Here is an 18,159-nt window from a genome sequence, read left to right as displayed (position 1 = left end):
GGGGTCTGCAATTGCGTCACAAGGACGCTGCTCGTCGTTGGTGGTGGTGGTGGCGGAGGCGACGGCGGCAGGAACAGAGGACGAAGACGACGAGACGGTCGTTGCTGCCAAGTTGGCAGGGGAAGCCATTGTTAGCACGTGGTGGTATCGGATCCGGAAGAAAGAAAGTCCGGCGGGGCTGGATGTTTGTAGTTCTCTTTGACGTCTTCTGGCCTCAACCTGACCTCACTGCCGGTTCACTCTTTCACAATTGATATTGTGCGTTATTCTGACTCTATTTCCTACTATCTATTGTTCTTCCATTTATGAATCAATTCTACAACCATGTCAAATCAATCAAAAGGTCGCTCTGGTGGTGTGCTGCCTGTTAGCGCGGCAGCCAGGAAGAATGTGAATCCTTCGTCTACTTCAAAGCCTGGTGGACGAACGCCCGCGCTCAAGCTCAGACTGTGTATTCGCAGACTACCTCCGGGCTTGACAGAAAGTGAATTTTGGACCGCCCTAGGTGAAACTTGGAACGTGGGTGGATCAAAGGTTGAGTGGGCTGCTTTCAAGGATGGGAAGATCTCTAGAGAGTGAGAATGATCTGCTACTTCGCCTGACTTTGACTGACTAGACGCAGTCCTGCAAAACCATCGCGCCCTTCCAGAGCGTATCTGAAAATCAAAGAACAATCTCTATTGGATGAACTTTCTACAACTCTCAAGCAGATCTCGTTTCAGGACGCCAAAAACACCGCCAAAGACGCTTGTCTGCTAGGACCACCTTCTCTGGAATTTGCTCCTTACAATAAAATCCCAACCGGTCGTGCTAGGCATGATGGCAGACAGGGAACTATTGACCAAGATCAGGAATTCATCGATTTTCTTCAACGCTTGACCGAGCCCATCACAAGATCGGGCATAAATGGCACTGATGCAAACGACAACAAAGCCGAGAAATCGTCCACCACACCTCTCGTCCAATATATCAAAGAAAAGAAGGCAAACAAAGCCAAGGAAGCTTCCCAAGCCAAAGCTGCCAAGGCCCGAGAAAGCAAAGAAGGCAAAACTCCCAAGTCTGAGAGTCGATCAACAGTAGTCATCAAGGGAAGGAATGCTCCCACCGCAGAGAAGGAGCGCGTCGCGAAGGTTACCCAAGATGCTGTCAATGTCATCAATAAACCTGCGGCCGCTATTCAAGGGGGCAAGCAAGCTCCATCCAAGACTGAGGTCAAACAGGAAGCCAAAGAGAAGGAGGCATCGGCGAGTCAGCCAGCAACCCCAAAGAAAGAGCGAGAGCGAGGAAATGCTAGCGCTGCTGCACGCATGCTGCAACGTGACTTAGGCCTGCTACCAAAGGAAAGTAAAGCACAGCGTGCCGCGAAAAGAGTAGCCACTCCAATTATTGTTGAAAACACTTGCTCTGGAAAGACTCCTCCTGCAGCTTCTAAGTCCGAAAGGGCCAAGAACGACAAAGAGAAAGAGAAAGAAAACCTACCTGCCACGCCTACAACCTCGAATCCACCGACCGGCCCACGAGCTTCAAGAACACCAAGCGCTGCATCAACGTCGGCAAAGACTGCCTCTACTCCATCACAACGCCCCTCAAAATCATCTCAATCATCTGCAGGTGCGAAATCAGCCTTCCTCAAACATGCAAATCCCTCTCAAGGTATTACCGAAGACACGCTGCAAACCACTTTCAAGCAATTTGGGACCATTACCCGCTGCGAGATTGATAAGAAGAAGGGACTAGGCTATATTGACTTCAGCGAACCGGAGGGACTCAAAAAGGCGATGCAAGCAAGCCCGGTCAAAGTGGGTAACGGACAAGTCGTGGTTCTAGAGAACAAAAATTCTCAAGGAGGTGGAAAGCGAGGCGGTGGTCAGCAGAAAGAGCCCACAAACAAAGCTGCCACGGCTGTGTCGACTCCAGCAGCTTCCCAAGCACAAGTGGGACAAGCCCCATCAACACCAACCGCAATCAAGTCCCCAGTTGTCAAGTCAGCAACTCCTGCAACCTCCACACCAACACTGGTAGCGGCAACGGCAGCAGCAACGGAGACAACCGCCGCCACGATACCCGCAGCTTCAGCAGATACGCCCCCAACTGCACCCCGAGGCTCAGCCCGAAACGGAGGACGCGGGGGACGTGGTGGAAGCGGTGGTGGTGCGGGAAGAGCTAGCAACAGAGGACCAGGTCAAGGCTCTAGGGGTCGCAGTGGTGGTGGAAGAGGTAATTCGCGACGTGGCGGCGCAGCGGCAGGTGCAAATGCGTCGTCAAATGTAGATGGAGGTGCCAGCACTGCTACTGCTGCCGCGACTCCAGCTGCTAGCAGTGGTGGTCCTACTCCACAAACGAAGAAGCCCTAAGAAGTTCAGGACATGTTTGCACAAGGAGGATTTTCCTGTGCCCTACTCTTTTGAAATCATCTTGCAGACTGCAAGAACATCAGCGGCTTTTTCAGAACTATCGACAACCCTGCTTCTCTTCAAGACCCTCTACAACATTTGACAGCAAGTGGGTGACAGTATTAGCCTTGCCTAGGTGCTCCCGCAGTCTTGAGCATCCATCATTAGCTCGACGGAAAGTGCAAGCTCGGATGAGGGATGCAATGGACAAAAAGTCTGGCAAATTGCCCTTGATCTTTTGCGGTTGGTGCTCTGCGATTGGGCCAGGTTTCAATCGCCCTAGTGTACCTGATTCAAAGGACAAACGAGCAAATGACCCTTCCAGTCAGGCAATGCGTATGTCTTGGCTAGGTGAATGATCCGAATCAAGCCTTGCCCCCTCTTGCATCAAGAGGGAACCGAGTCGTCTGATATTAGGGTGTCCTACAGACGAAGCTTGGTCGGATGTAAAGTCCCACGGCACAGGGTCGGTCCCATGGTAATATGCCTGACCGATGGGCGGAAACCGCTCGTCCTCCGTCGGGGGAATAGGACCTCCGATTCGGCAGAGCCGCCCTACGATGCTGTGCATGTCGAGTCCATTTTATATAGTTGTTGGTTCGCCAGATACAGAGCACCAGCTTTTCAGCCGTCCAGGTCTTATTGAGTCTTAATGGACCGATCACTAGGTCCCTGATGTCGTGTATTCCTACGATACTTGTGCAGTGGCTTATTCATGTTGCATTGGTTATGCTAGTTCGTTGCTATGCTCCCAAAGTGGTTTTCCATCTGTAGAAGCGCTCTACAAGTCCTCCCTCGTATTTTCCAATGGCTTTTACTGAAACGACGATTCTTCAGCTCGCGCCGTCATGCGCCTACTTCTGCAAATCGAGCCATCTGATGCCCAAGGAAATTTGAAAGCCAACGTAGCGCACTGGTAGCCTTGAGCTGTCTTTCGCGGAATCTATCTCGTAACAAATAGTTTCGGACCCCCTCCCACCAGGGTTGAGGATTGTGACGCGCATCCTTCACTTATCGTATCTCCGGTCTCGTGGGCGTTGTGCGGAGAGCGATGTCCATGACTGACAAGAGTCTTGATGGCTGCTCGTGCCTTCACCATATTGGGATTCTATCGGCGCTTGTTAGATCAGGCAAATGTCGTGCTAGCTTTGCGTAGATCTACCATTGTGCTTAGCGGGAGGATCCTGCGGGCTTGATACCAATGGACGAGGGCCGTGCTCTGTAAGATAGACGAGATTGTAGTGCATCCCAAACTGAACATTTTGTGCGAAACCGGCTCCTTTCACTTCAATGTTCACTTCTCGAGCAGCCCATGGATTTGGCCCCCGCGGCATGCTCCACGATCATGGGCTCCACTGGATTGTGTTATCGCGCTCATTTGTCTCCTTTGAGTTTCGACGTTTCCAACTTCTTCAACTCTTCTTTCAACACCTGTGCCAGCCCTTCATTCCTCCTCGTAAGCAGCATAACATCATCAGTCTTGATTGTGCTTCTTCCAGCATGTTTCGCGAATGATTCGAGATCGGCGGCGGTGTTTCCTGTACGACCCAAGAGCCTGTCAGAAATCCATTGAGAGAACCGCTTCTCAAAGAGCCACTTCGCATGTGCTTGAATCAAGGGTGGGGTTTGAAATATACCTAGCTGTGCCCAGACCAGCTCCATCAGGCTGCCGATGAACTGCGGTGTTGCATTTACACCCAGGTTGAGGCTTTCTTCGTCAACAACCTTGCCGATGTGGTACCAGAGCGCAGAGCGTAGTTTCTGAGGATGTACAGTAAGCCATGGCCATTCGCTTCGTTTGGTATGGGGACGATTTGCTGAGATTGATGGAAACGGTGCAATTGAATGAGGTGATGGAGTAATACCTTGGAAAGAGCCACTGCTTCAGAATCGACTTCTGGAGAGGATGCCATTGCCTCCCAGCCGCTCGGGATGGGTAAAGCGAATGCCTGTGTTTTGCGGTCTAATTCATTGCAATAGTAAAGGCGAGATGGGGAGGGCTCGATGTCTCAGGTCGACGCGTCCGTGGCACGCGTCTCATTGCTTAATCTAATACGGCGGAGCATAGATCGTGGAGTGACGGAGCCATTTTGACTGATCCTGTGAGTCTACAAGTGTTTCCAGCGCTTTCATATATTTGGAGAATGGTTCTCGCCTTCATGTTGTTGCCGCCTCAAACCAAAGCCTTCCCCATGACTATCGGGCGTTCTTGCATCGGATTGCTAGACTTGGCACTACAAAGCCTCTAGGCATGCATCCGGTCATGAGCCACTGGACTGTCGGCATAGTCTCGATCAAGACGCAGGTGTTCTCTCAATCAAATCCCATTGATTGCCGTACAGATCCTTGAACACGGCAACAATCCCATAGTCCATTTTGGTCGGCGGCCTCACCCATTCTACCCCATTCATGGTAAATCGATCATAGTCCCTCTGAAAATTATCCGTTTCGAGGAATAAAAACACCCGTCCGCCTGTCTGATCCCCCACAACGGCTGACTGCTCTGGATTCGAAGCGCGGGCGAGCAATATGGTCGTTGCTTCCGGCGGCGCACCAGGAGGGCGGATGGTGACCCAGCGCTTGTTTGGCTCTTGCTTGTCCTCGACGAGGGTAAAGCCGAGCTTAGTCACGAAGAACTCGAGAGCCTCGTCATAGTCGCGAACGACTAGAGAGATGTGGGCAAGATGAGGCATGTGCTTTTCTGAATCTTGCGGAAGGCGGAAGAATGTCTGAGGTAAGCATGAATGTATTGTATGTAGTGATTTTTATATCAAAAGTGTGGGGTAGAATGAATATGAGGCCGATGTCCGGCTAAATACACTTTAGGCGCCAGGCATTATCGGATTAATTTTCCTGTAACTAGCCCAGCGCCTTTATCAAGTCGGCTCGAAAGAAATCGCCTGAGTGGATATTTGCTTCATGGACCTACCATCGATCATCATCAAAGGTATCTCAAGCCCAAATATGAGCAGCACCTAGCTGTGGGTTGGAAGAAACCCTGCGACTATACAAATCTGAGACGTCACATTGGGCGTTGAATTTAGACTTCGTCGAATTTGACTTGACTGTAGACTTTTGATCCACAGCTTCACCACCGAGTCGTACCTGTTCTCTTCGGCTATTGATAGAGCGGTCTGGCCGAAGATAGTTCTTGACTCATGATCAACTCTGCTATCCTCAAGGAGTAGCTTCACCACCGATTGCAGCCCATTCCCGGATGCGAAGGGCGGTGGTGTCATATCATACCTGGCTTTCGAGTCTGGATCGACTTTATCTTTCTCAAGCAGCAGTCTGACTATATCTTGCTTTCCATTCGTTGCTGCATACGACAGTGACGTTCGGGCCTATGAATCCTTCACCTTTGGATTTCGTCCATCCTTCATTAAGGTTACCATGGCTTCCGGCAGCCCAAGATACACCGTGAGGTGAAGTCCTGTCACTTGCGGTGGCGCCGCCCCACTGTCTCTCCAGTCGTCTCCAAGAGCATCATCATAACCTGGCTGGAGGCTGATGTCCTGGCTTTGCTTTTGAGACATCCAAAATGAGGTTTTCAGCGTTTATCAACCGCGAAGAAGCACGATATCCCCTGCTCATCAGAAAGTCCGTGTGCAGCTGGGCAAGAAGAAACCTGAGAATTAATTGTTAATTTGACCAAGAGGGTGATAGCTCCAGTAGCGGTGGACCTACATTCCATGCATGGCATCTGTGACTTCCCTTCTAACTAAATATTGAGGATCCTGATATGTTGAGATGTTTGATCCAAGTAGTTGCAGTATTCCTCCATCTAGATAGGTCAGAATATCTCCCCTGTGTTCCAGGATCACCTTCCGCCAACCTCCCTGAAATTGAGACTCCATTTCCACAATAAACCTGGACGTGGCAAGATTCATAAATCAGCTCGTGACTGAGGGTCGAAGAGGTTTTGTATAAAGTGGACCGCCGGAATTTTTAAAGTGGGGACTCGTCCAAGGCATTAATGACTATGAGCACTTTGGAATACGATCTGATGACAGGATGCAATTCTTTGAGGATTTCATAAGCTGGAGACCGTGTTCGCCGGTTCTCATGATATCTAGTAAGAATTTAAGACGTCTCACACATAGAATTTCGCAGTTGCAACAACTGCTTCAGTAGGCTCGACAGTATATCGATCAGCTTCTTCTCGTCCTGTCGTTGAAAGTTGAAGTACACATTAGCCATTCCGATGCTTGTTTCCGCCTGATATTTCGTCCTTAGGTATTCGTCAACAATGCACGTGATAATGGTCTTGCCTGCTCCAGGAATTCGATTTGATCAGACAACAGATATAATCATGGCAACTCAACGCTGACTTTTGGGTCCATTTGCCCGTATGGATGAGGGTGCCGTCAGCACCGGATTAGGATCATTGACACCTTATACCACTCAAGCCTTGATTGAAGACAATCCCTAAATTGAAGCGATCTAGTTGCTGTGGTTTTCGCAGAGCTACAGCCTGTGAGAAGACCCCCTCCTTTCCAAATCTGTACGGCACAGGGCTACCTTGTGAGGATCGCGAGAGGATTATCGGTACAGGACCTGAAGTAGTGGTATTACAGACGATGAAGCTTTGAGAGGACACCAGCTTCCAGAAAACTATCCGGGTAGTACGATATCACGCGATTTGCTTGTCCTTTGTCGTGGCTCGACTTGAACAAGCTATCTCTCTCATGCCATTCTTGCTGCTTTGACCGATCAACATGATAAAATAGCTTGATTGACTACTCAGTACTGTGGCCAAAAACAACAGTGTAATATCGAAGCTTGATCATGCTAAGCTTGCATGCATATCACGAGTTTACAACTCGATTATTCCAGAGCTGCTACGCTTTAGGCTTGCTTGCGGCACTGGATTCCAAGAAGGAGGGGTGGTATTTTCACCAATTCGTTGTCTGATGCACACAGGCGAACTCGAATCTGGCGGCTTTCTAATCTGCATCGCTTAAGTGTGCTTGGCGTATTCCAAATCTCTCGCTAAGGGCCATTTGAAAGGCGGACAAGTATGCATGAAGCGCAAGACATAGCGTAGGACCGCAACTCCTAACTAAAGGTGGAGATGCCTTATGTAAGCCGCAGGCTCAACCCCCTGCGTTACCAGTATTAATGGAGATGTCTAGCAAGACATTGTCTACCTGATTCCTTACAGAGATTTTGTGCTGAAAATTCGTTGAATGTTTCGACAGCAAGCTGTGAAGAATCGACTAAAATAATAGCTCTATGTTTCTCACAGAAGCTTGCTTCGTAATCTGACTGAAAGGGGGTATTGCTAGACATTCTCAATGTTGCAGTCTCCGTGATACTAATTACATTCACCTAATGGTGTTGTTGTATATAATCCATTAAGAGTTCTGAGAATTTGCGATATTCATTCTCATCAGCACCTCGCACTTTATCAGATAAGTTGAATATCAATCCCCTTGACCACTCAACAAAGAAGAACGCCGTTCATATCATCTATAGACAAAATGCCAAACCGTGACGGGCTCTATTTTCTCGACTGCAGACGCGGCGAACAAGTTAAAACAGCTCTGGCCTATTACAAGAATTTCCAGGATGGCGCGAACGACAACCAGTTTCCAGACGACATTACCAATGTCACTGAAGAAGGATTTGGTATCTGGGAGACCGGAACAGCACAGAGTGCGTGAGATCCGTTTCATGTCCCCGGCTTGTCTTACATCCTTACTGAAATATACTAATCTGTTACTTTAATAGCTGTCACGTTTGGAAGTGGCACAAAGTTCACCTTTAATATTGCCCCTGACGCTGCATCGAAGCCAGATGGTGCTGTTGTAGGTACCGCCGATAATGGATTTGAGGTGTTCACTGTCTTTAAGGATCGCCAGCGGGTCCTGATAATCACCAATGACGGATTTCAGTGCACCACCATCTACTTTGCCCATTGAAAAGTTCATCGGTGGACACGAAAGCGGATGTTCTAGTTATGCATGTTGCTGAGACGCCCCTTAATCTCGTGCCCAACTTCGTGCCTAACTGAAGCTCACAAATGGTGTCTTCAGAAACGGGTAGTACCGCAAGAATTAAACAGCTTCTCTTCTTACGCAGAATAAAGTTACCGCGTTTTTAATTCTTATTAAACATTTGTCATGTTTCCTCTAAGTATGGCACTTCAAGCCTGTGTGCGTACGCGCATGTCAACACCAAGACTATGCGAGATGACCGGGTACCCAGCCTACTCCTTCAAAGAGCGTTCTTGGTTCGGCGACAGAGTTTCGTGACTCGCATCGATCAGTGCCTTGCTCCTAACATTCAATTTGCTGAAATCTAGTCACCAGGGATCAACCTCCTCAAACAGCCATCCGTGTAAGAGGCTCTGACTTTGGCTTCAAGTATTGGTGGACGGGGAGTTTCTGTTGCCGCGGAGTTTTGAAGGAAAGGCTAGGATGCTTTGCCGGTACCGGCCGAAGTTACCGGGAAGGGGGGGACCCTCTCTGATGTGACAGACGAGAAGTTTCGCTAAACTCTTACAGTGGAAGGCTTGTTGATTGGCTTCACTTGAGTTATTCGATTGAAAGCCCCCGTATAAGGATATGTAATCCACTGCCTAACCTGTAGCCAATTTACAAATTTGCGCACAACTCATAGTGGATCCGTTACAAGAGACCTCATTCGTTCTCTTGGGTCAACATCAATCTATCCATCTCAGTATGGTTCGACATGCACAGCGTCGTTTCAAAACCGTCAGAATTATCTTCAGTGCACTTACGGGACTGAACTCGGTATCTTACGGCTACAATGCCATTATTCTCTCTACCACACTCACAGAGCCATCATTCATTCACTACACGGGCCTTGACCGCCATAATGATACAAACGACTTGATTGGCTTGACTGGATCTCTCGATGCATAGGAATTTTGTCTTCTCTTTCTTCGCTGACCGTTGGGGTCGCCGAGTCGGTATAGCATTTCCAGCTGCGTTGTCCGTCTTGTCTGCCGCTTTACTCGCCGGAAGCACCAATATCAGCATGTTCATCACCTTCCTTTTTTCTGCTGGCGCAGGGGCGTGTATGATCGTCTGCGCAGTAACTCTTTGGGTCAGTTAGATTATCCCTCCAAGTGTCCGAGGGTCATTTGTAAATGTCAATGGGGCATCTATTCTCCTTGGCGGTGTGATGGCCGCTTGGATCGGCTATGCGTTTAGTCAGTTTCAGCCTGGTGACATCCATAGCAAGCAGTGGAGGGCTCCGCTCGCGCTGGGTGTTCTTCCCGCGTTGATCCTCTTCTGCTGCCTTTACTGGCTGCCAGAGAGCCCACTGATCAAGCGAGGCAGAGACGAAGAAGCTAAATATACTCTAAATCGACTTGCTACATCAGACGAGGCAGCCTCGGAGTTTTTGCAAATTCGTGCACAGATACGGCACGATGAGGCTCTAGAGAGCTCCTATATGTCAATGATTACGAAACCAAATTACAGAAAACGGACAATATTGGGAGTAATGACAACAATCTCAACCTAACTCACCGGTCCCTTGGTCAGTGTCGCATACGACCCTACGATTTATGCTACGTTGGGATTCGATACTAACAAACAGCTGATTTATCTAGGGGGCTGGATTTTGGTCGGTTTTGCGGGTGGCTTGATTTCGCTTTTCATCGTCGACCTCATCTCGCGCCCAAAACTTAATGCGGGTGGTATACTTGGATCTTTGGCCATGTTAGCCATTGAGGCAGCGCTTGTAGCATCTTATGCTACGACCCCGTCCTCGCAGTCTCAACCTAACAAGAGCGCACTCCAGGCTGCAGTGGCAGTCTTTTATGTAAGTTTTCGGCTACATTATTCCCTTCCACATTTTGGAAACCTCCTAGGGACAAATTTTTGAAACAGGTATATATCCTGATCTTTGAGGCAACCCTCGAAGGTGTACAGTTTGTATATCTTGGTGAAATATTTTCCACACACCTCCCGCCAAGGGAATCGGCGTTGGCATTACATCCCTCTGTGCAATCAACATCGTCTGGCTGCAGGTTGCTCCTACAGCGTTCGCTCATATCGGGTGTATATTTTATCTTTGCTTTATCGTTCCTGGAACAATTATGGCACTAGTGATTTTGCTCTACTGGCCAAACACAAGGCAAATGCCCCTCGAAGAGATCGCTGCACTGTTTGGAAACGAGGTCGAAATGAGGGTTGAGCACTCCAGCCGGTCCCAGGAAGTGCTCTCCGTACACAACACCCCGACGAAATATGGAGTGAATGAAGACACTGCATAGACGGTCACGCGATCGCACAAAGGTCATAGTGAGAGATGCGGAGGTAAATTGCTGTCGAAATCAGAACTGGTAGTTGATGAGACTAGCATAACCAAGCCGGTAGCCGCGGTGAGTCGGAGTATAAAGAAAAAGGAAAGCCCAGATTGTTTCCTAAGTAAACATGGAGAACAGAAATACATATTATTGTCCATGGCAAGCTTGAGAGGTGTCCAACTTTACACGATCTAGTATTTATAAGTCTGGAGCGCCAGACATACAATCTGGAACAAGGAGTGGCATCTCGGCATCGGTTCAATGGACATGCAATATGCCCGTATATACTGCTTTGGACCTTCTATGGTTCTTGGTGTTGATCCATGGGGCTGTAAGTCGGAATTTCGACCTGCGTCCATTTCCTTCCCATATTTGGACTTGAGTATCGCTTGAGCGTCACCTCTTCACCGAGCAAGCCCAGTGCGTGATCGATCACAATTTCGACGTAATTGAACCAACAAGCAAGAAAGGCCGACATGTAGGCCCAGAGACTCCGGGTCCAATGGCGCCGCCCGGGCCCTGTTAATGTGTATTATGCACAAGCAGGAGATACTATCGGAGTTTACGGATGTACGAGAAGAACTCAAATCTAGTTGCACTACCATTGCAGGCGCCGAAATCTTGTCCGAGATATGCTTAAATTATGCCCAATGATTTCTCGAGCAGGTCAAAGTGGTGTTAACAGTATGAGATGCAGATCTGAGACGGGAGGACAACTAATGGATGTGCTGGATTTCGCAGAAGCATTGAATAACCTGTCCCGTTGGCGGAATATAGGAAGTCTTCAAATATTCATCACATCGCATACAAAGTATTCAACATGTCTCCCACCAATCGTGCTGCGTGGCTCATGACCAAAGGGTCTCCTGTCCTTGTTGTGGACTCTGCACCGTACACGACCCCTTCAACCAATGAGGTGGTGGTTAAGACTAAAGCTGTAGACCTAAACCCTGCAGTCATTATCTACCTGAACTCTATGATGTCTCTGAAGGACTATCCAGCCATTCTAGGCTGCGATGTTGCTGGCGAGGTTGTGAAGTGCACCACTCTCTGGCTGATGACTACAGCATTGGCGACCATGTCATTGCCCAGGGTGGCTGTGCGTACAGAAAAGATGGCACTTACTGCTACTCTACCTCTCAAGAATATGTGGTGGTGAGAGAACTGAGCATGACCAAAACCCTACAACATGTGGACTATGAGGATGTCGTTGTATTATTGCCCTTAGGTATGTTGACTGCTTTGAGCTTTCTCTTTATGGAGTAGACCTTAACACTCTCATGGCCATTTACAGATGGACAGAACCCTGGTGAGGATAAGACAGTGTTGATCTGGGGTGCCAGTAGCTGTGTTGGCTCTTGCGGTGTGCAATTAGCTGCGCATGCAGGGTACGAGATCTTTGGAATTGCAAGCAGGAGAAATCACGAAATGGTCAAGAGCTTGGGTGCGGTTGCGTGTTTTGATCAAAGTGAACCAGATCTCATTGAAGATATTGTGCAGGCCCTGAAAGGAAAGGCTGTGGCCGGCGCTTTCGACGCCAATCACAACAACGAGACTCTGGAAAAGCTTTGCGAGATTCTCCACAAAGTCGACCAGAGAAAGCTTATAGCATCGATTTCACCTGGTGCAGAAGCAAAGGGCACAAAAGGAGTGAAGATCATCACCAATTTTGCCACAATTGGAGTTGAAAGTGAGGTTCCTAAGTTCATCTGGCAATGGATCAACAAAGCAATGGAGAGCAACACGATAAAGTATATGCCACAGCCGGAAATCGTTGGAAAAGGGCTGAATGGCTTACAAAAGGCCGTTGAGTTGTTGAGCAAGGGCGTCAGCGCGAAGAAACTGGTGGTTTCCATTTGATTTTATCTCCGATAAGTGCTGCCTTTTATGCCTAGCCCTTACTAGCTATCATGGGCTCTGCAAAGTTTGGAGTCCTCATAGTCTAAGCACCGACCAATTTCTTTCCGAAGAAAGCAGCCTCGATCTAAAATAGATCAAAATATTCTATGATCTGAGCAAGTCTATCACCGTCGGCACGCAGGTAGTTTCCATAATACGGTTGCTCATAGTCTCCGTAGGTGGCCTTTCCGATTCCACTGGCGCTGAGAAAGGCCTTATCGCCGTCAACGATAATATCAGAGACGGTGATCTTAGGCCGATTGGTGTAACTACTGAGAGCGGGTGCGAGGCGAGCAAATATATCGTTTAAACCCTTGTAGATTCCCGAAACTGGAGTCTGTCCTGTCAAAATATATTGTCCATTTTGATTGAGCAGCCGATACGCATCTTCAAACCGAGCAGTAGAGACGTATTCAACGGACTTGTCAGTAAGAACTCGTGTCTTTTCGGTTGAAACTTCTCGGTGAGCCATTGTCGTCAGTACCGTAATTTCAGAGTGCTGTTGACTAATTAGAGAATTGTGGAGTTGCTGCCGGAGGTATACTTCCGGTAGAAATGCGAGGCCGAGATATGCACCTACAATGTCTTGGACGTTTATAAACATATAAAACACAAATGCATGCAGAATAACATTCCCTTCTGCATGGCTGTGTGTCAGTCAATACCCAGAACTGATCAATTAGAGTTTCGCACATCCGCGGCTTCTAGTGACTAGAGACTTGATCCATATCAGCGCCGGTCGGAATGCAGGTTTCAAAGTCCATGAGTTCCTTGGAATTGTCAAAACCAGGACCTAACCACTCCCACCCGAAAGTGAAAGCTACAAGCAGGAATGAAACTCGGTTTTTACCGAAAAAGCCGGAAATCCCTGGCCGTTGTTGCGTCTCCGGGTCTTGGCGGTATAGCCATTCACAACGGAAATGGAAGTAAGCAGTTCGAAAACTCCTCGGGCTTTATAAGCGAGAATCCTTGTACGCACTCTTATATGGGTGATTGGTGGAAGGGCACAAAGCCAAATCACTCGAATAGTCGCAGATATATGATATTGTATTCTGATACATAACCCAAAATAAGCTCTGGTCTACTTAGGACATACATCAATGGGTGCCGCCGAGTCATAAAGCCAGCAGGCCAAATCAGCTACAGGAAGAGGAAACGGCACTTAGAAGGTATATGTTCGAATGCGCTGACAAATCATCTCTAAGCCTATTGCAATCAAATGCTGAGGCTCCACAGCTGGAGAACAACTGTCACGGTTGTCTGTTCTTAGAGTTCAGTACAAAATTCGAGGGCATTCCAAGATCGAGTTCTCACTCTACGCAGAAATAAAAATGGAAGCGTCATTCTCTCCTCTTTCTGGTATGTATAAGCCTCATGACTTGAAAGGCCTATATTATGGGCCAGACGTGGTAAAGAATTGCCTCCGTTCTGTTTTGGCAACGAAAAGCTCGAAGGCCTTCATCGTCACGGGGAACTCACTTGCAACAAAGACACCTCTAATAAAGGATCTTGAGGCTGTCCTCGGACCAGAAAACTTTGCCGCCACCTTCAGTAATATCAAAGAGCACGCGACAGTTGCAGAACTGGACAAGGCGACAGAGCAAGTTCGCCAAGATGACAGCATCGATACAATAATTTCAGTCGGTGGAGGATCCCCGATTGACAGCGCTAAGGCAATAATATTTCGCATACACGAGAAATCTCAGAGATGGTTGACCCATATTACCATCCCCACGACACTTTCCGCTGCAGAATGCACGATAATAGCGGGCTATACAAAATCTGATGGTGTAAAGACGAGTGTTAGCCACCCAAAGCTGTACCCAACATGTATATTTTACGATCCTATGTTTGGGCTGTACACACCGCAACATCTCTTCTTATCTACTGGCATTCGTGCCCTTGATCACGCAGTTGAGGTTCAGTATCAACCATATACAAGGTGGATGCCTACACGATTATTATCACTGACCTCTATTACGGAATTGTTCCGGCTACTCCCACTATATAAAGCAAATCCTAAGAACGAGGATGTAGTCACCGGGCTATTTCTAGCGGCTTACGCAAGCCTAGGCTTCGTCGGCGAGAATGTGGCATCAACAATCATGCTATCGCATTCAATTGGGTATGCATTAGGCTCACCATATGGCATCCCCCATGGTATCACCTCGTGCTTGACGTTGGGACGGACAACCAAATTGGTCGCGAGGCAGACGAAAGAAAACGCGCAAAACATCGCGGCCATATTGCCATATATTGGTGAGAAGCGGTCAGGTGACGATGTAGCAGATTGTGACAAGGTTGGAAATCGAGTCTTGGAGCTGGTGTCCAATTTAGACCTCCAGACTACGTTAACGAAATATAAAGTCGGAATGGATCAATTAGATACCATTGCTGAACGAGCTCTGAGACTGAATCTTGGCAAAAGGATGAACCCGAAAGATGAAAAACTATTTGAGAGTGTGAGGGAGCTGGTTAAAAGTCTGTGGTAAATAGACTTCTCGTTCCTTTCTTGAGATGAATTCGCTCCTTTAAAGGGCGGTACTATAAGACGGAAATCCAGGGTATACCATGCCCCATGTTGAAACGATGTTATTCGACTGAATTGTACTCATGGCGTCTTCATGTCTTTCCTTAGTCTCAGTTGTGTGAATAAAAAGGCAGGCAGGCAGTAATAGTTCAGCTTAAAGATTTTGATTTCTCGACGTCTAGAGTCAAACCATCAGCACATCCATGCTGAACTTGTGCACAGCGATACTTGGTATCCCCCCTTGAAACATGAGACACAAATTTAGTGTTGTCCAAACCAGACTTGTCTATGGATGTAGTTTGCACTGGTGATAACTGCTGTTAGATAGCATTGCTGAATTCTCCGCAGAGCCAACTCCGCGGGCCGGCCGCCCAATGGGAAGCGCGTCTGTAGTTGACGCACAACTAAAGCCATTCGAGGGGCCTAATAAGTGCGCCGGGATCCACTCGCGAGCTGCTTGATTATGAACTGTGCGGTGTATGCTGTGATTTTGGAAATTTTCACACATGGTCGTCACGTTGCAGTCAAGATTTCCACCTTTGTGATTTTTGTTACACTCTCAGATCAACACAAAAATGGCTGCAGATGGCCAATGCGTCTTGGGCGATCTCGAAGCCGCATCAAAACGCATTCCTGTCAACAAACCTTACATTATGATGAATATGATGAATTTCAGACCATTAGCGCAATATGCGCCTGATTTCGAGGGCTTTAAATCGACTTCACTCTCCGGCCTAGAGGCTTATACGATATACAGAGATGAATTTATAAAGAGAGCACATGAGCTGGGTGTCAAGTCGCCAGAGGTCATCTTTCTCGGGAGAGCGAATACAAATCTAATATCGGGACTACATGAGGGGGAGTCCTGGGATCTCATCGTGATGGTGAGATTCAACAGTTTTGCGTCCTTTCGATCCGTTCTTGAGGACCCTGTGTACAAAAAGAGCATTGCGCCTCACCGTGTGGCAGGAACACGAGATTTTAGGTCTTTTGCAGTGACCGAGAACTAGTTCTGAGACTTGAGCTCCTTAAAACCATTACGTATTCTATCATTCGCTAGGACGAATCTCATCGCTCAATTTATGATCGACTTAAGGACTTCTATAGTGTTCACACGCTGTTCCGAAGCTTTAGAGAGCCCAGACAGAACCCTGTTCAATGTTAGATGTCGCTAACATCTCCAATACAATTTAACATAGTCTAGGTCAAACACAGAAGGCATCCAGATTATCTTTTTTTGCATGTAATAGCCATTTACTGATCCATGTGACATCAGTTCTCCTATGTAGTCCTCGATTACTCCAGACAGGCTAATCACTCGATTGACGATTTAAAGTCTTTCAAGAAAGCCCATCTGCTCCTATTTGCATAGTCCTTGGCCTTCCAGTTCTTGAGTCTGCCGTGCGGAAACCACTCTATGCCGAGCTTCGGGTCCAGCAAATTATCGTCGTGAGCAATGATAACAAAAACATTTTCCACAGCATCAAACTCTCGCATCACATCTAGTGAGTGGAGTGCTTGTTCCTTGTCGTGAGGCATCTGGTCGTTCAGGTGATAGTATGGCTCGTTGCACTTTTTATTTGGGTGCATTGCTTCGAAAATGTGGCCCGGGCAGATCGAGGGGTACTGGTGGGGAACAGGTGATGGCTGTATCTCTTTAGGGAGAGGCAGATACTCGTTTGGCCGGATTGCTCCTCCGTGGTGTGCCGTATCAGCTCCCATGAAAATAAAAGTATCCTCGAGATCACCTTCCTGGGTTGAAGTCACCCTGGCGAGTCCGCACATATGACCAATGGCATGGCCAGGGGCGTTGAGGAGGTAAAAAGAGCCGTCACTAAAGTAGTCATAGCCCTTAAAGTTACCAATGTCGACCGTGGATTCTTTCCCAAAGTCGATCTCTTTATACTCGCGTCCGCTAAAGTCACTCTCTAAAAGGGGTGATTCCTCGTTTTTGGGATAGCCCGGAAGTAGAGTATCTCGGACTCCTGCTCCAGCGACCAAGGCTGTGCTGCTAGGGAAGGTACTCACATCACCAGTGTGGTCGAAATGCCAGTGACTCCACACTACAGCCTCAATCTCTCCACCTGCCACATCCACTCCATTTTCTTGCAGAATCTCGGCTACGTTCTGTTTGATCTCGCATTTCCAGCCTGGGGAATCTATTATCTTAACAACAGACGGGGCTAGGTTCTCCCAGTCCTTCCTAAGGCCTAAATCGAACAATATCTTTCGAGATGAAGAGGGTTGCTCGACCAGAAAACTGAAAGCTGGAGCTTGGAGAATCGGGTGCCCTGGAATATCAGGGGTCATAAAGTGGGCAACGGGAGCCCAAATTCTGGCAGTGCTGTCGATAATCTGGACTTTGACAGCGGCGCCTTTAGGTACATTCAGTTGAGGGGGCGCTTTCGCTGAGTGAAGAAGATCTTGAGACGAAGTCATAGTGGCGTCACGTGCTCTAATTCACTTATGCTAAGATAGCCAAATGGTATGTAGAGCGTGGGCGTCTCAGACATGCATCGACAGTATGGTATTCTAGAAACGATTTATGAGAATTTCGTAGGACTGGTAGTCATACTGAACTCAACTGACTAATGCAATTCTGACATTGCCCAGGCCAAGATCCCAGCTCTTCCCGCGGACCGAGAGCATCGGCGAGGTTGTCATCGACGCGGCGTAGCGGCAACGTTGTTGGGGTAATTATTCCCAGGGTCTGCCCCGGCTTCCGCATCATATTTTGCCTAGTACGAGTGCTACTAATCAATTCACTGACTAATTGGCGACTCGCTCTCACGCGGGGCAACCGTTTCAGGGATGCCTAACAGGTGGCGCTCTGGCTAAAGAGCGGGAGTCTTGGGGTATCAAATTCACCACGCCCGTATCGCCGCGGCCCTTTCACTATCTTGTCCAACAGTACGTTATTCCCAGACCCCGGCGGCACGACATCTCTTCGACTCTAGCACCGCTTATACTTGTCCCCTATCATCAGAAAAGTGCCAGCATGGATCCAGCGCTTTCATCCCTCGCTCTCGTGCCACAAGCAGCACCCGAGATAC

General features: G+C 48.2%; 10 protein-coding genes across 10 annotated transcripts; 6 read left to right on the top strand and 4 right to left on the bottom strand.

Moving 5' to 3' along the window:
* Positions 1–324: 324 nt before the first annotated feature.
* A1O9_09841 (uncharacterized protein) lies at positions 325–2,354 on the top strand (the record flags this gene model as incomplete). Its single annotated transcript, XM_013401182.1, has 2 exons — positions 325–575; positions 623–2,354. The coding sequence occupies 2 exons, from the start codon at positions 325–327 to the stop codon at positions 2,352–2,354; spliced, it is 1,983 nt and encodes a 660-aa protein (XP_013256636.1).
* Positions 2,355–3,767: 1,413 nt separating this feature from the next.
* A1O9_09840 (uncharacterized protein) lies at positions 3,768–4,306 on the bottom strand (the record flags this gene model as incomplete). The annotated part of the gene is made up of 2 exons (XM_013401181.1): positions 3,768–4,154; positions 4,259–4,306. The coding sequence occupies 2 exons, from the start codon at positions 4,304–4,306 to the stop codon at positions 3,768–3,770; spliced, it is 435 nt and encodes a 144-aa protein (XP_013256635.1).
* Positions 4,307–4,687: 381 nt separating this feature from the next.
* On the bottom strand, positions 4,688–5,086 carry A1O9_09839 (uncharacterized protein; the record flags this gene model as incomplete). The annotated part of the gene is made up of 1 exon (XM_013401180.1): positions 4,688–5,086. One exon carries the CDS (start codon positions 5,084–5,086, stop codon positions 4,688–4,690), a length of 399 nt encoding a protein of 132 aa, XP_013256634.1.
* A 1,255-nt stretch (positions 5,087–6,341) lies between these two features.
* On the bottom strand, positions 6,342–6,593 carry A1O9_09838 (uncharacterized protein; the record flags this gene model as incomplete). Its single annotated transcript, XM_013401179.1, has 2 exons — positions 6,342–6,465; positions 6,493–6,593. The coding sequence occupies 2 exons, from the start codon at positions 6,591–6,593 to the stop codon at positions 6,342–6,344; spliced, it is 225 nt and encodes a 74-aa protein (XP_013256633.1).
* Positions 6,594–9,079: 2,486 nt separating this feature from the next.
* Positions 9,080–9,283, top strand: A1O9_09837 (uncharacterized protein; the record flags this gene model as incomplete). Its single annotated transcript, XM_013401178.1, has 1 exon — positions 9,080–9,283. One exon carries the CDS (start codon positions 9,080–9,082, stop codon positions 9,281–9,283), a length of 204 nt encoding a protein of 67 aa, XP_013256632.1.
* Positions 9,284–11,497: 2,214 nt separating this feature from the next.
* Positions 11,498–11,836, top strand: A1O9_09836 (uncharacterized protein; the record flags this gene model as incomplete). The annotated part of the gene is made up of 1 exon (XM_013401177.1): positions 11,498–11,836. The coding sequence occupies one exon, from the start codon at positions 11,498–11,500 to the stop codon at positions 11,834–11,836; it is 339 nt and encodes a 112-aa protein (XP_013256631.1).
* An 11-nt stretch (positions 11,837–11,847) lies between these two features.
* On the top strand, positions 11,848–12,537 carry A1O9_09835 (uncharacterized protein; the record flags this gene model as incomplete). Its single annotated transcript, XM_013401176.1, has 2 exons — positions 11,848–11,905; positions 11,972–12,537. 2 exons carry the CDS (start codon positions 11,848–11,850, stop codon positions 12,535–12,537), a joined length of 624 nt encoding a protein of 207 aa, XP_013256630.1.
* Positions 12,538–13,907: 1,370 nt separating this feature from the next.
* Positions 13,908–15,068, top strand: A1O9_09834 (uncharacterized protein; the record flags this gene model as incomplete). The annotated part of the gene is made up of 1 exon (XM_013401175.1): positions 13,908–15,068. One exon carries the CDS (start codon positions 13,908–13,910, stop codon positions 15,066–15,068), a length of 1,161 nt encoding a protein of 386 aa, XP_013256629.1.
* Positions 15,069–15,681: 613 nt separating this feature from the next.
* On the top strand, positions 15,682–16,116 carry A1O9_09833 (uncharacterized protein; the record flags this gene model as incomplete). The annotated part of the gene is made up of 1 exon (XM_013401174.1): positions 15,682–16,116. One exon carries the CDS (start codon positions 15,682–15,684, stop codon positions 16,114–16,116), a length of 435 nt encoding a protein of 144 aa, XP_013256628.1.
* Positions 16,117–16,420: 304 nt separating this feature from the next.
* On the bottom strand, positions 16,421–17,545 carry A1O9_09832 (uncharacterized protein; the record flags this gene model as incomplete). The annotated part of the gene is made up of 1 exon (XM_013401173.1): positions 16,421–17,545. The coding sequence occupies one exon, from the start codon at positions 17,543–17,545 to the stop codon at positions 16,421–16,423; it is 1,125 nt and encodes a 374-aa protein (XP_013256627.1).
* Positions 17,546–18,159: the final 614 nt, after the last annotated feature.

The sequence above is a fragment of the Exophiala aquamarina genome (genome assembly GCF_000709125.1).
Source record: "Exophiala aquamarina CBS 119918 chromosome Unknown aczIA-supercont1.11, whole genome shotgun sequence".
Taxonomy (NCBI): Eukaryota; Fungi; Ascomycota; class Eurotiomycetes; order Chaetothyriales; family Herpotrichiellaceae; genus Exophiala; species Exophiala aquamarina.
This window is presented reverse-complemented; position numbering and strand designations above follow the sequence as displayed.